The sequence below is a fragment of the Dipodomys spectabilis genome, unplaced genomic scaffold (assembly GCF_019054845.1).
Source record: "Dipodomys spectabilis isolate Male_0828 unplaced genomic scaffold, ASM1905484v1 ptg000018l, whole genome shotgun sequence".
Taxonomy (NCBI): Eukaryota; Metazoa; Chordata; class Mammalia; order Rodentia; family Heteromyidae; genus Dipodomys; species Dipodomys spectabilis.
Window position 1 is genome coordinate 9961983 of NW_024870695.1, and position 13862 is coordinate 9975844.

The 13862-nt window shown below is 48.9% G+C and overlaps 1 protein-coding gene across 1 annotated transcript in view; it reads right to left on the bottom strand.

Annotated features, from left to right (window-relative positions):
- Positions 1–350: 350 nt before the first annotated feature.
- The window catches only part of Map3k14 (mitogen-activated protein kinase kinase kinase 14), a 45818-nt gene continuing 32306 nt past the window's right edge, over positions 351–13862 (bottom strand). The window contains exons 7-16 of the mRNA XM_042674001.1: positions 9346–9475; positions 8773–8904; positions 8235–8339; positions 5483–5646; positions 4907–5057; positions 3938–4252; positions 3667–3773; positions 3154–3298; positions 2299–2399; positions 351–1948 (exon numbers count right to left, since the gene is read on the bottom strand). Coding sequence (XP_042529935.1) covers positions 1784–1948; positions 2299–2399; positions 3154–3298; positions 3667–3773; positions 3938–4252; positions 4907–5057; positions 5483–5646; positions 8235–8339; positions 8773–8904; positions 9346–9475 — 1515 coding nt within the window. The 3' untranslated portion in view covers positions 351–1783. The remainder of the gene's footprint in view (positions 1949–2298; positions 2400–3153; positions 3299–3666; positions 3774–3937; positions 4253–4906; positions 5058–5482; positions 5647–8234; positions 8340–8772; positions 8905–9345; positions 9476–13862) is intronic.

The window sequence follows — 13862 nt, forward strand, 5'->3', positions numbered from 1 at the left end:
ATCAAGCATTGGGTGGGTGGGTGGAGGGTGAATGGAGGCTTGCCTTATACCTACCTTGGTATCTGGTCAGTGCCCAGGCCACTTGACTTCCTTCTTAGTGGTACTGGTTGTCTGCCTTGGTAAAGTATGTAAAGTACGTAGCCTTGGCATCTCCCCCCTGCTAACTTCCCTTTTGCCACTGAGTGATGGATGTCTACCCAAAGGTAGAACTGGAAATACTGGCAGGAGGAGCCCCAAACAAGGGCGGGGAGGGGGTGGGGGGGGACTTGCAGAAGGCTAAGGAAGGCAGCTGTCAAGAGTCCAGTGAGCAGACAGGCAAGCGAGGAGACATCTAAAGAGGCCCAGAAACATGTCATCACTGCAAATTTTATTGCTTAAGAGCTCTGTACAGTTGAAGGCTGCAGCACCAAGGCTGTGGTTTTTTTGTGTGTTGGGGCCAGGGTCTCTTCCTGGAGCAGCTTGGATCCATGGGAAAAGCTGAATAGAGGCCACCTTGGCTAGACATCGGGTCCTAATGTCCCTTCCCCCAATAATTCACAGTTGATTTAATGCTACATGAGTTCTAAGCAGCTCCCCCTAAGAGAATAGGCTGGGCTGGGACCATAGGGTAGGGGTAAGGAGAGGCTCATATTAAATCCATGGGGCTCCAGAGGTCAGGCACATGGGGATGGGTGAGGACTGTATCCCTTCACCCATCTCCAGGCCTGCTTGTGCCCTCCCAGAGGGCATCCAGGAAAGTGCTTGGAGGTTATCAGTGTGCAAAGTGCTGCTGGCAGTGCCCTGCATCCAGAAAGCTGGCATGTTGAGATCGACAGCATGGCCTGGGAGCAGTAGCGCTGACATCTGCCTCCTTCATCATTTATCATGTCTCTTTTTTGTTGTTGTTGTTGGTTGTGGGGCCTGAACTCTGGGCCTGGGCACTGTCCCTGAGCTCTTCAGCTCAAGGCTAGCACTCTACCACTTGAGCCACAGTGCCACTTCCTATCATGCCTCATACACAGGCCATTCCTGTCAGGTGGCTCCCCCATGACTTTTCATTTTCATAGATGAAGGAGTTGAGTGCCAGCTAGTTGGGCTGGATGCTAGGTCTGCTAGACCCAGGGTAGATGTGGTGGCCAGCAGCAAGGGAGACACATGCTTGGGGGCTGCGAACAAATTTACTTCAGTACCTTCTCTGGTCCTTGGCTAAACTAGAGTTCAACTCAGGACCTGTGCTGTGACAGCTTAAAGGGGGGTGTATTCTATCAAGGAGCCTACTCAGTGTCAGCCATTCCTTATGTGTCATCCACTGGAGGTTGATGGCCAGGGCACCAGGTATGGGGTTAGAGGACCCACTAACCCCAGGGTGGGCATATTTGCTGCCTTGCAGCTCTACCACTTGGGTGTGAACCTTTAAGACTCTCCTACCTGCCTGGGCTCTGAGAGGCTGAGGGGCTCATCAATCCCCTGCAGACCTAGGCTGGAAGTGATTCCCCCAGCTATGGGCAAGTGACCATTGGTTCAACTTGTTTGGAGCAGCTCAAAGAACCCCCTCTCTGCTCCTGGGACTCCTGGGGGAAGCTCCTCCTGCTTACTGCATCTCCTCACGCAGGTGGAATATTCTCTTGGCAAGAGCTTGCAGGACTCAGATGGAAGTCCTAGGAGGCAGTTCATAGCCCCTCATATCAGCTCTGTTTTCACCATTGAGCCCAGGGACAGCAGATCCCCTGCGTCTCAGGGCAGCAGTGAGCACCAAGAAGGAAGGCTGCTCTGGGTAGAGTGGAGCCAGTTGTGGAAAGCAGGGCTAGGGTCTGTTCTCTAGCTGGCCATGTTTGATCCTCCAGTTCCAGGCAAAGCTGCAGTCAGGGGCCAGGGTGCACTGCAGGTCAATGCCGGAGTCTGGTACCTCCATGTCATAGCGAACAGGCTGTCCATCTTTGGTCACCAAGCTGAAGGCTGTGGCCGGAATCTGAGGGATGAGCATACCAATGGTCTGAGAGGATGGCATGGGATTCAGAAGCTACTTAGAAGCATAAAGCTGATGCAGTCTCCAAGCATGTTGGCGTATATCTCCTTCCAGCCAGCCAGGCAGCCCTAAGGCACTGTCTTCCTTTCCTTCTGGAAGAGTGGGAGAATCCATCCTGGCCCAGTGTGGGTCCTGAGGAACCTCAACCACCAGGGCCCATTTTGCTTTGATACCCCTCAGGGAACACTTGAGGCCATGTCTAGCTATTCCTTAGGGTCCTACTTCTACTTATTTGAAAGTTCTCCTCCTAGAGGGCCAGGACTCTGCCTCTAAGTGTGTACATGTCCACTTACCTGGCTGCTAATGCCAGTGGCGATGTCTCCCACCTTGACCCGGTGGAATTCCCGGATGTGCAGATGTTCACCATTGAGAGACTGTATTTGGACTTTGACACCTAGAAGGTAGGCAAGGTGACAGGAGGCTGTTGGCTCCCTGAGCTGAAGTGGCCTTTGGCGTGGGCCATGGAGGCTGTGAGCTAAATGACACCTTCATTCTGGTAAAATCACAATATAAACTATACAACCAAGCTTCAAAATGAAGACTTTTACATGGCATCTTTTTTTATCAACTGACCCAAATCCCAGGAGAGGATGTAACAAACTTGTTGCCCAAACTTGTAAGGCACCAGTGGCTCATGCCTATAATCTTAGCTACTCGGGAAGCTGAGATCTAAGAACTGTGGTTCAAAGCCAGCCTGGGCAGGAAAGTCTGTGAGATTTCTATCTCCAATTAAATAACAAAAGCACCAGAAATGGAGCTGTGGCTCAAGTGGTAGAGTGCTAGTTTTAAACCTGGGACAGCACCCAGGCCCTGAGTTCAAGCTCCAGGACACACAAAATAAATACTTGTGGGTCCTGGTCCTGTCTTTCAGAAGACATTCATTTCAGCTTCCTTCTCAACCCCAGGAGTGGCTGCTCTCCTCCCCAGGCTGGGGACTTTCTGAACCTCCTCAGCAGCCAGTCAGGGGACAATAGTTCTCTACTGGCCTACCAGGAAAGGCTTGTGAGCCAAGAACCTCATGTTCTGGGTGCTAGGCTCCTTTTCCCCTCTCCCTCAGTGTCAAGGCAGGCCTTGAACTCTGCCCTGCACCAGGGCCCCCCATCTGGTATGAATGGGTCCTTGGAGGGCAGGGAGGAAGTTTGCCGTACCATTAAAGTAGCTCGGGGTGTCAGTGGGCCGCCCCCGGGCCAGCACCATGCTACAGCTTGAGCTTCGAGCCTCTGCCTGGCTGTTCCATGAGTGCACGCCGGAACTCAAGGTGTCCTGAGAATTCTGAGAGGCCTTAGATGGGTTCTGAACACAAGAGTGGACACAGACTCAGGTCCCTGTGCTCAGGGCTTCGTTTCCTTTGGGGCAAAGGGGCCCTCTCCCACACCCTCTGGAGGTGAGACAGTTCTCAAGTCCTAGGCTGCAGGAGGGCAAGTATATTTCTGTGGGGACCAAAACCTACCCTTTGCCAGTCCTAGTGGCTTAGCCCTTTCCTGATTCCTAGGTGTGATGGAGATGAACTGTCTGTCACGAAATCATGACCTTGTGCTCCAGTGAGGATCTCCTCCCTTCCCCTCTCCTCCCTCTCCCCCTCCTACTTGTACACAGCTCATTCCTCAGCTGGATATAAAATCACCTGCTCTGTCAGGACTTCTGGCCCCTGAGTGACTCACCTTCTCACTGTCCTCTGATAGGGAGAGGCTGTCAATGCTGAGACATGAGAGGATTTGCTCCTGTTCCTCCAGAGAAAAAGGCTGGGACAGGCTGTTCAGAAATAATTCTGCAGGGAAAAGCAGAAGAGAGCTGTGAGAGGCTAGGAGGAGGCACCATGTTGTTAGGGGGAAGGTCTTTCTGCACAGACTGCAGGAGCTGATCTGCCAGGGAAGGGGTTGGAAGCAAAGTCAGGCTGAAGTAGGGAATAGAAGCCCAGCTTTGCTGCTATACCTGTTTCTAGCTGCTGCAGCTCCAGCTCAGAGCAGGTCGCTCTCCGCTCAAGTGTGCTGGGGCCCTTGGCAGGGGCTGGGTCTAAGGAGGATAGAGGCAAGGGTTCCCATGTGCCACACTCCTCTTTACTCAAGTTCCACTCTGGAGGCTCTGGTGGTAGAGGAGGCTGAGGCTTAGAGGCCCAGCCTGTGGGGTCCTCCACTGGTAGGCGCCCCGCTGACTGGGTATTCAGGAACTGGTGATGGTTAGCCTGGCTTGAAGGTGGATGTCTTGGTTCTTTATATTCTCCTCTCCAAGGGCTCTTCAGACCTCCCACTGTTAAGACAAGAGAGCATACCAGGGAAGGTGCAAATGTGCCAGCTTGATGTGCCAGGTCTCCTTCTATAGTTTCCTGATTTCTCTCAGCACTACATTATGGCCTTCAGATCAGTAGTCATTGCTCCGTGAGTATTGAGTGTCTTTAAGTGTGCTCCACTCATCTAGTAGAGGACTCATGATCCCGGCCAATTCCCCTCCCACCAATGAGGCTGCATGGTGAGTCCTCAGGCATGTACACTTAAGGAGCTGGTGGCTCTCAGCACCAGGAGTGAAAAGGGGCCTGAGTGTGGGACATGGGCCAGGCATTCTCCAGAATGGCTGCAGCCTAGGCCATGCTTCCTCCCTCAGTGTCTCGAAGTTCTACAGTCCCCAAAGCTTCACCAGTACTTTGTGATTTTTTTTTACCCCCAGCAGAATGACTATCAAGTAATGCCTGGCTTTATTTTATACTCTATCGATAAGAGTTTCCTCCCCTGTTGTAGCCCCTTCTTCCCACCTCCCAAACACAGCCTCTGCCCTATGCACCAGTATTCACATCATCTCAATCATCCCTATACTCCAGATGAGAAGAATGAGGCTCCAAGAGGCCGGTAACTCATTTTCCTCCATCCCTGCCCTGTCCTCCTCTTAGTCACTACTGCAGGCTCTTACCTTGCTGCAGTGCCCAGCTGACCTTGCCCCGCAACTCCTCAGCAGATGCTCGGTGGCTAGGCTCTTTCCTCAGCCCCTCTTGGATGGCCTGGGCTGTGAGTGGGGTGCAGGAAGGCGGGATCTCTCTTACAGGTGGAGGCTCGTTGGCAATCTGGGGGCCAAAAGACAACATGAGAGGCCTGCCTCCCCCTCATTCTCAGCAGCCAGATTTCTGTTCCTGCTCTCTGCCATCAGGCTGGGCTTGGGTCTTGGGCTTGTCTCTCTGGAGAAACGAGAAGTAAGGAGCCAGTTAGGCTGGCTAGGGCCTGGCAGCAATATGCCCATGTGTTCTAGGTCTTGACTGTCAGGAGACCGTGGAGGTGGTCCAGGGCATGGGCAGGAGAGCTCGAATTTTGCTGTGACTTATGAGGTCCCCTCAACTTGGATCTCCCCTGATATCCACATGTTTGTGTGACTGGCATTTTAATCAGGATCTCACATTTATGAAGAGACAGAAGAGCAGCTACAATGAGAGGCCTTCTCAAGCCCAGTCACCCTGCTGGCCTCCCCGCTAGCCACGCTGGGTGCTATGCTGACCTTGAGGCAGAGCGGACCTCGGAAATACTGAGTCCAGGGGTGGCAACCATTGAGCATGTGCAGCATCATGCAACAGCTGCTCCAGATGTCCACCTTGGCATCACAGGGCTTCCCCATCACCACCTCAGGGGCCATGTGTGTCTCTGTGCCATGGATGTAGTCACCTGAGGAGGCCAGAGTGAGACAGAAACATCAGCAGTGGATTCAAGTGGGCAAGAGCTTAGGCAAGGCCTACTGTAGCTCATTCTTGGAGGTGATGTTAATTCATTCCAGCTGAAGCTCTTTAAAGAACTAGTTTCTACGTACACTGCTAGTGGGTGTGAAAATTAAGTACAACTACCCTAGAATTTTGTGCGACAATGTGTGATATATATGAATATATGTGCCATCTAGGATGTGGCAATTTCACCCTGAGGTATTTACCCCACAGAAATAAATATAGATGTACTTGAAAATGTATAAACTGTCCAGAGTCATTATCAATAACTCCCCAAACTCAGGGCTGGGAAGGTGGCTCAGTGGTAGAGCGCTTGCCTTGCATGCCAGAGGCCCTGGGTTCGATTCCTCAGTACCACATAAGCAAAAAGAAAAAAGCCGGAAGTGATGCTGTGGCTCAAGTGGTAGAGCGCTAGCCTTGAGCTGAAGAGCTGAGGGACAGCGTTCAGGCCGAGTTCAGGCCCCAGGACTGGACCCAAAAAAACAAACAAAAAAAACCCTTAAACAAAACAATAACTCCCCAAACTGAGACTTTGGCAGTGTACATGAAAAAAGGAAGTAAAGCTTCTCAATCAAACCCACTGATGATGTGACCAGACCAGCCGGGTCCTTTGCTGGTGCAGAATACTACTTTATCACAGGTACACCTTGCCCTTTGGGGGAAGTCCTAAAATGGGGAGGAGTCTAGACACTAGAAATTTGGTTGTAGCCAGGAGCTGGTGGCTCACGCTTATAATCCTAGCTCCTCAGGAGGCTGAGATCTGAGGATCACAGCTCAAAGCCAGCCAGCAGGCAAGTTCATGACACACTTATCTCTAATTAACCACCAGAAAACTGGAAGTGGTGCTGTGGCTCAAAGTGGTAGAGCGTTAGCCTTGAGCAAAATAGCTCAGGGAGAGTACCCAGGCCCCAAGTTCAAGCCCCATGACCGGAAAAAAAAAAGAAAAAAGAAAAAGAAATTTAGTTGTAGAATATAATGATATATTGTAGAAAAAAGGTAGAAAATATATTGCTATGACATTCCTCAACTATTAGTTACATGTCAAAGAAAAACAGATAATAGAGACTTAAGATCTGGGCAGGGGGGTAGTATGGCTCAAGTGGTAGAGTGCCTGCTTGGCAAATAGGCCATGAGTTCAAAATCCTAGTACCACCAAAAAAAAATTATGGCTTGAACTCAGGGCCTGGGCACTGTCCCTGAGCTGCTTTTGTTCAAGACTAGCACTCTACCACTTGAGCCACAATGCCACTTCCAGCTTTTTCTGTTTATGTGGTACTGAGGAATCGAACTCAGGGCTTCATGCATGCTAGGTGAGCACTCTACCACTAAGACACATTCCCAGCTCCACTAAAGTTATTTCAAGAGTCAGAGTACAGGAGTCCAAGTTCAAGTTACATTTTCAGATTAAAAAACACCATCCTTTAGCAGCATACTATCCATGTTAAGTACAGAAAATGCTTGGAACCAGGACCATTCTGGACTTCAGTTTTTTGTTTTGGTTTTGGTTGTGGGCCTTGAACTCTGGGCCTGAGCACTGTCCCTGAAGTCTTTAGCTCAAGGCTAGTGCTCTACTTGAGCCACAGTGCCACTTCTGGCTTTTTCTGCTTATGTGGTACCGAGGAATCAAACCCAGGGCCCTCATGCATGCAAGGCAAGCCCTCTACCACTGAGCCACTTCCCAGCCCTGGATTTTGATTTTGAAATATTTCCACATACACAATGAGATATCTTGGGGATGGAACCCAGGTCTACACAGGACATTCATTTATGCATTATACAGACCTTATTGTATAATCTGAAGGTAATTTATACAGAATTTTTACTGAGCTCAAAAAGTTGCAGATTTTGGAGCATTTTTAGGCTAGGAATATTCAATCTGTATTTCTAAAAGATTGCCTTTCCTTTGGTCAAAATAGAGCCATTTTGTGCTTAAGGCTATAATGAAAAAGTCAGGGTACAAATGAATTTATAATGGCTTTAACCAGACGTAGAGGACAGAAACATAGAATTATGTAAATTATTCACTATTATCTCTGGGCCAGAGGAGTGGTGAGAATTCCTTTTTTCCCCTCCTTTTTTTATACCACTTAACCCTGTTCTTGCCAAATAATTTACAATGGGTATGGCTTATTTTAACAGAAAGCCAGAAAGCTCACAATCCCAGTACTCATGTGGCTGAGGCCGTAGGATGATGAGCTCAAGGTCAGCCTGGGCTACGTAGCAATAGCCTAGCTCAAAAAATAAATCACATAAAAAACATAAGTTAAAAATAATGGCTATTTCACCAGCTGCAGAGTCAGGGCAAGGCTCTTAGCTTTTCTGTTTTCACTGGGTAAAGGAACATCTGAAATGAGCACTTGACATCCATTACTACATTTATGTATAACAGGGACTTTGTAATAACTCAGTGGTGGTTAGTGAAATCTACTGGGGGACATAAAATGTTCACATCACTTATTCCTACTACAGAAGCAGAGAAGGCACAAATGACCACTGGCTACGGTAGGGTGGGAAAGGATGATCTGGGGGCCTTACCTGTGAGCAAGGACTTCCCCAGGCCATCTGGTTGCAGGCACACAGCATGACCAAAGTCACAGAGGGCTGCTCGGCTCCCATCACTGGACAGTAGCACGTTGTCAGCTATGGGCCCGCATGAGCACAGAGGAGGAAGGGAAACAGGTGAGTCACGTCGGCCCTAGCCTTACCCTGGTTTGGCTTGGCCTCCAGTGATGTGATTTTTCTGGCTAAACCTACATGAACAGCTGCTGCAGTTTCATTAGTCATAGAAGAAAGCTAGAGACAGGCAGCAGAAAGAATCTCTGGAAAATGAGGTAGGAGCTCAGTTCTTGGTTGGTACCACCCACTAACAATGGCAGTGCCAGGCTGAGGGTTTATAGAGTATTATCCCTTCTTACTGGGCTTACTTACAGCTTATCCTGGTGGTGGACATGATCAGGAAGATCAAGTATAGGGAGAAAGCAGGAAGACAGGGAAGAATTTGATGGAGACCCCCACTGAGCAGGGGAAGAGAGGGCCTGGTGGGTGGAGGGTGGGGTTGGGGGTAGAGGCTCACCTTTGACATCTCCATGCAGAATCCTTCGTGTGTGGAGGTATTCCAACCCCTCAAGAGCCTGGCCAAGGTAGTAGAGGGCCCGGTCCTCTGGCAGACAGCCTTTTTGCTTTATGAGCTGGCCCAGTGAGCCACCTAGGAAATCAATGGATGGCCTTTACATAAAGTTTTCCAAGGAGGGCTGGGAAGGTGGCTCAGTGGTAGAGTGCTTGCCCTGCATGCATGAGGCCCTGGGTTCGATTCTTCAGCACCACATAAGCAGAAAAAGCTGGAAGTAGGTGCTGTGGCTCAAGTGGTAGAGTGCTAGTCTTGAGCTGCAGAGCTGAGGGACAGTGCCCAGGCCCAGAGTTCAGGCCCCACGACCAACCAAAAAAACCTTTTTTTTCCAAGGCCTCCATGCAAACTAGAGGCAGGAGTGGGAAAGGGGTAGGGGGCGGGGATGGGGGAAGCAAGTCCTTCCTACAGATGCCAGAAGGTCAAGAGGTTATACGTGGACTGACTGGATAACAAGGTCAATCTAGGCAAGATTCTGGATGCCCTTGGCCTCAAGAGAAAAAATGGGATCTAGCTCCTTACCTTCCAGAAGCTCCATAAAGATGTTGATCCAAGGACCTTCTCTCACAGCACCATATAAAGGGACAATTCTGGGGGAGGTCAGTCCTGCACATGCCATCAGTTCTTCTGCCCGGAACACCTCAACTCGCACCTGAAAGGCCCAGAAGCTGAGTCAGGGGTGGGTTGGGTACAATGCTCCCGTGATGTCACCCGGGCTAGGTAGAGCCATTTTTCCACCTATCTGATGGATTCTGTCAAGTGGCTGTTTATGTATAGACAGGTCTCACTGTTATGCTCAAGCCAGTCTCAAACACACTCCTGCTGGGATTACAGGTGTGTGTCAGCACTCCTGGCTCTATCAGGTTCCTCTGGTGCCTCTTGTAGTACTTTGAATTTCTTTTCTTAAAATTATTTGTTTGTTTCCCAGAGGAAAAGACACAGCCTAGCCTGTGTTTAGATTTATTCTGCAGCATTTTTCCCCAGCACCTGGGCACATGCAAGGCTTATTGGGTTTGACCAGGGGCTATGACCACCTTAGATTGGCAGCCTGGCAGCATTGTGTACAGACATGCTTAGATTCTGGCTAGACCATTAAAAGAATTGTGTGCTTCTATCTGTCCAAGTTTGCACATTTGCACTTGGGGACATTGGTACCTGTTTCAGGGCAGCATAGCGATGTAGAAGGATACTTGCCAGTACCACACCTGTGACCAGTGGGCTCTTAATGTCCTGGTTCCCCACTAATAAGAGCAGCTTATTAAAAATGTAGTCCTTGGGCTGGGAAGGTGGCTCAGAGGTAGAGTGCTTGCCTTGCATGCCTGAGGCCCTGGGTTCGATTCCTCAGCGCCACATAAGCAAAAAGAAAAAAGCCGGAAATGGCGCTGTGGCTCAAGTGGTAGAGCGCTAGCCTTGAGCTGAAAGAGCTGAGGGACAGCGCCCAGGCCCAGAGTTCAGGCTCCACGACTGGACGCCCCCCCCCAAAAAAAAAGAAAAATGTAGTCCTAGTCCAGCACCGGTGCTAATGCTGTAATCCTGGCTACTCAGGAGGCCGAGATCTGAGGATTGAGGTTCAAAGCCAGCCTAGGCAGGAAAGTCTGTGAGGCTTTTATCTCTAACCACAGAAAACTGGAAGTGGCACTGTGGCTCAAAGTGGTAGCGCGCTAGCCTTGAGCAAAAAGAGCTCAGGGACAGTATCCAGGCCATGAGTTAAAGCTCCACGTCTGACCGAAAATTAGTTAAGTAAATAAAAAATAAACTTGGAGCTATCCTTGCTGGTCACTGCTAGTTCTTGAATAAGCCTGGAGTGGTGTCACCAGGGGGCGCCAGTAGCAACAGTCCAGCCTGTCAGGAGCGTGGGAGGGTTTTATTTAGGTGGAGACTTGCTGACTTGGCAAATGGGAGCTCAGTTTGTGGGCCTCTTGGACCTTTTTTTTTCTTTTAAACGATGTTATTATGATTAAAGTGTGGTACGGGGGGGGGGGGCAGGGGGTTACCATTTCATAAATCAGGTAATGAGATGTTTTTTTTTTTTTGATAATGTCATCCTTTCCTTTGCTTTCCCCAAATTTCCCCCTCTTGTCCTTGCCCTATACAATTTGCATAGTTCGTTTTCCACATAATGTCTAAAAGAGTAATAAAAACAACCACCACTAACATCTATCGCCCCCCCCCCCACCATGTTTCCATTTCCTAGAATTAGTATTGATAAATATAATTTCTTTTTCTTTTTGTTGGTCATGGGGCTTGAACGCAGAGCAGGGGCGCTGTCCCTGAGCTTTTTCTGCTGAAGGGTAGCACTCTTCCACTTTGAGCCACAGTGCCACTTTGGTTTTCTGGTGGTTAATTGGAGATAAGAGTCTCATGGAGGGCTGGGAAGGTGGCTCAGTGGTAGAGCGCTTGCCTTGCATGCATTGAGGCCCTGGGTTCAATTCCTCAGCACCACATAAGCAAAAAGAAAAAAGCCGGAAGTGGTGCTGTGGCTCAAGTGGTAGAGCGCTAGCCTTGAGCTGAAGAGCTAAGGGACAGCGCCCAGGCCCAGAGTTTAGGCCCCACGACCAGACCAAAAAAAAAAAGTCTCATGTACTTTCTTACTCAGGCTGGCTTCAAATTGTGATTCTTACATCTGAGCCTCCTTAGTAGCAAGGATTCCAGGCATGATCCCAGTGTCCAGCACAGGCAGGATTTTGATCAGGCAAGCCTGGCCTGGTTGCTGCCAGCTGTTGTCCTTCTGGAAGAACTTTCCAGACAGCCTTTACTCCTGGCCATCTCCAAATACGATGTTCAGGAGGGAAATGTGACAGTCTAGCCTTAGGCCAAGTGGGAAGTCCCTTCCCTCTACTTCATGACAGTGTGCCTGGGCTACTTTTTCTTCCTCAAAACTTTCCCCAGGCCAGGCGCCGGTGGCTTATGCCTGTAATCCTAGCTACTCAGGAGGCTGAGATCTGAGGATCATGGTTCAAAGCCAGCCTGGACAGAAAAGTCTGTGAGACTCATCTCCAATTAACCACTAGAAAACCGGAAGTGGTGCTGTGGCTCAAGGTAGAGCGCTAGCTAGCCTTGAGCTGAAGAGTTCAGGGACAGCACCTAGGCCCAGAGTTCAACCCCCACGACCAACAAAAAAAAACCAAAACAACAACAACAACAAAAAACCAAAAGACCACAAACTTTCCCCTTGTTTTCTTTGGTATTTGTACTTGTAGTCTATCACTAAAAAGGGGGACATAAGCAATCTTACATGTTCTTTTGAAGATTCCAGGAATATATGAGAAAGTGAGCAACACAGGGGTGGGCAAGAGACTACTCAGTAGTTTCTCCCTACCATGCCCCAATCCTCATCATCACTGAGTCAGTCTCCCCTTGATCCTTGTCCTGATTTCATTCTAAACAAATGTCTGGGAATGATGGCTGCTTGGTCCTCACATCATGCAAAAGCTTATCCCTGGCTACAACTTGAGTTCTTTCAGGTCAGGCCTGTGGATTCCACATCTCTGTCCCAGCCCTTGCACAGTGTCTGGGATAAAACAGGTGCATGGTGACAGCTGGTTTGACTCGGTCAAGGCTACACTACATCCAGATCAGTGGCAGAGCCAAAGGGAGGCTCCCAGAATGCCATGCTTATGCCAGATGTCCTAAAAGGAACAGTTCTTAACCTTTCTTGGGCCACAGACCCCTTTGAGAATGTGATAAATTACACAGACACTCAAAGTTTGCCAATATTGGGGCCTGATCACAGGGGCCTCAAACTCACTTGGCACTTACTTACTTAGGCTGGCTCTCTATGACTTGAACCACACCTCCAACCCAGATTTTGATGGTTACTGGAGATTAAGTCTCAGGTTGTCTTCAAACTTCAGTCCCCAGATTTCAGTTTAATAAGAGGCTTACATGCATGAACCATCAGTGCCTACCTTAGCATCTCATCTTTATTTAAAACAAACAAAAAAAACAACAAAATGCTCATATAAAAAAAGTCTAAAAACACACGTCAAATGATATTTATTCCTGAGAATAAGGAAGGTAATGGAGAAACTTTTGCCTTTGTGTATGTGTGTGTGTGATTTCAGTTCTTTTATGGTGAGCCTGTATTTGTTTGCAATTAAAACATTAAAAAAAAAGTCTTTCTTTTTTTCAGTCTGAACTCGGCCTGACACATGCTAGGCAAGCACTCTTATCATTTAAGCCACAGCCCTAGCCCTTTTGCTTTTATTTATACTTTGTTCACATTTTTTTTTTTTCTTTTTGGGTCTGGTCATGGGGCCTGAACTCTGGGCCTGGGCACTGTCCCTCAGCTCTTCAGCTCAAGGCTAGTGCTCTACCACTTGAGCCACAGCACCATTTCCAGCTTTTTTCTTTTTGCTTATGTGGTGCTGAGGAATTGAACCCAGGGTCTCAGGCATGTAAGGCAAGCGCTCTACCACTGAGCCAACTTCCCAGCCCCACATTTTGTTTTTGGAGACTGCCTCCCAAATAGCTGGGAGGTATGCCATACTCAGCAGAGATACCTTAAGAAAAAACATAATGCATTAAACCTTGGATCTGTGCTCACCAGCATGTCATCCCAGGTGAAGGATGTTCCAGAAGGAAGCCCTCGGGAATGTTGGAGTCACTATGTGACATCACATGTTCCAGATCCTTCCTAGGAATACTCTAGGGACATGGACATATTCTGACTACATGTGTATTCTGACCTCTGATCCTTGGCCTACTTTTCCCTTTTCTACCTCTTTATTAGGAAACTTTATTATTTATTTATTTATTGTTTTGGTGGCACTGGGAATCAAACTCAGGGCCTAATGCTTGTGAGGCAAGCCAATACTCTACCATTGAGCTAGACCCCTAGATCAGGGAACTATTTCACAGTTAGTCTTCAGGTTAAAAAACGTACAAGACACAAATGCTTGCCCTAACCTCTTCTCTTGAGAAGGGACAGTCTGTCTGTCCCACCAATCAAAGCTTGTGTGGCCTGCCAACAAGCGATTTCCACCAGGTGCTCCTGTTAGGAAGGAGATGGAGTTCTGAGTATAGTCAGCCATGGATGG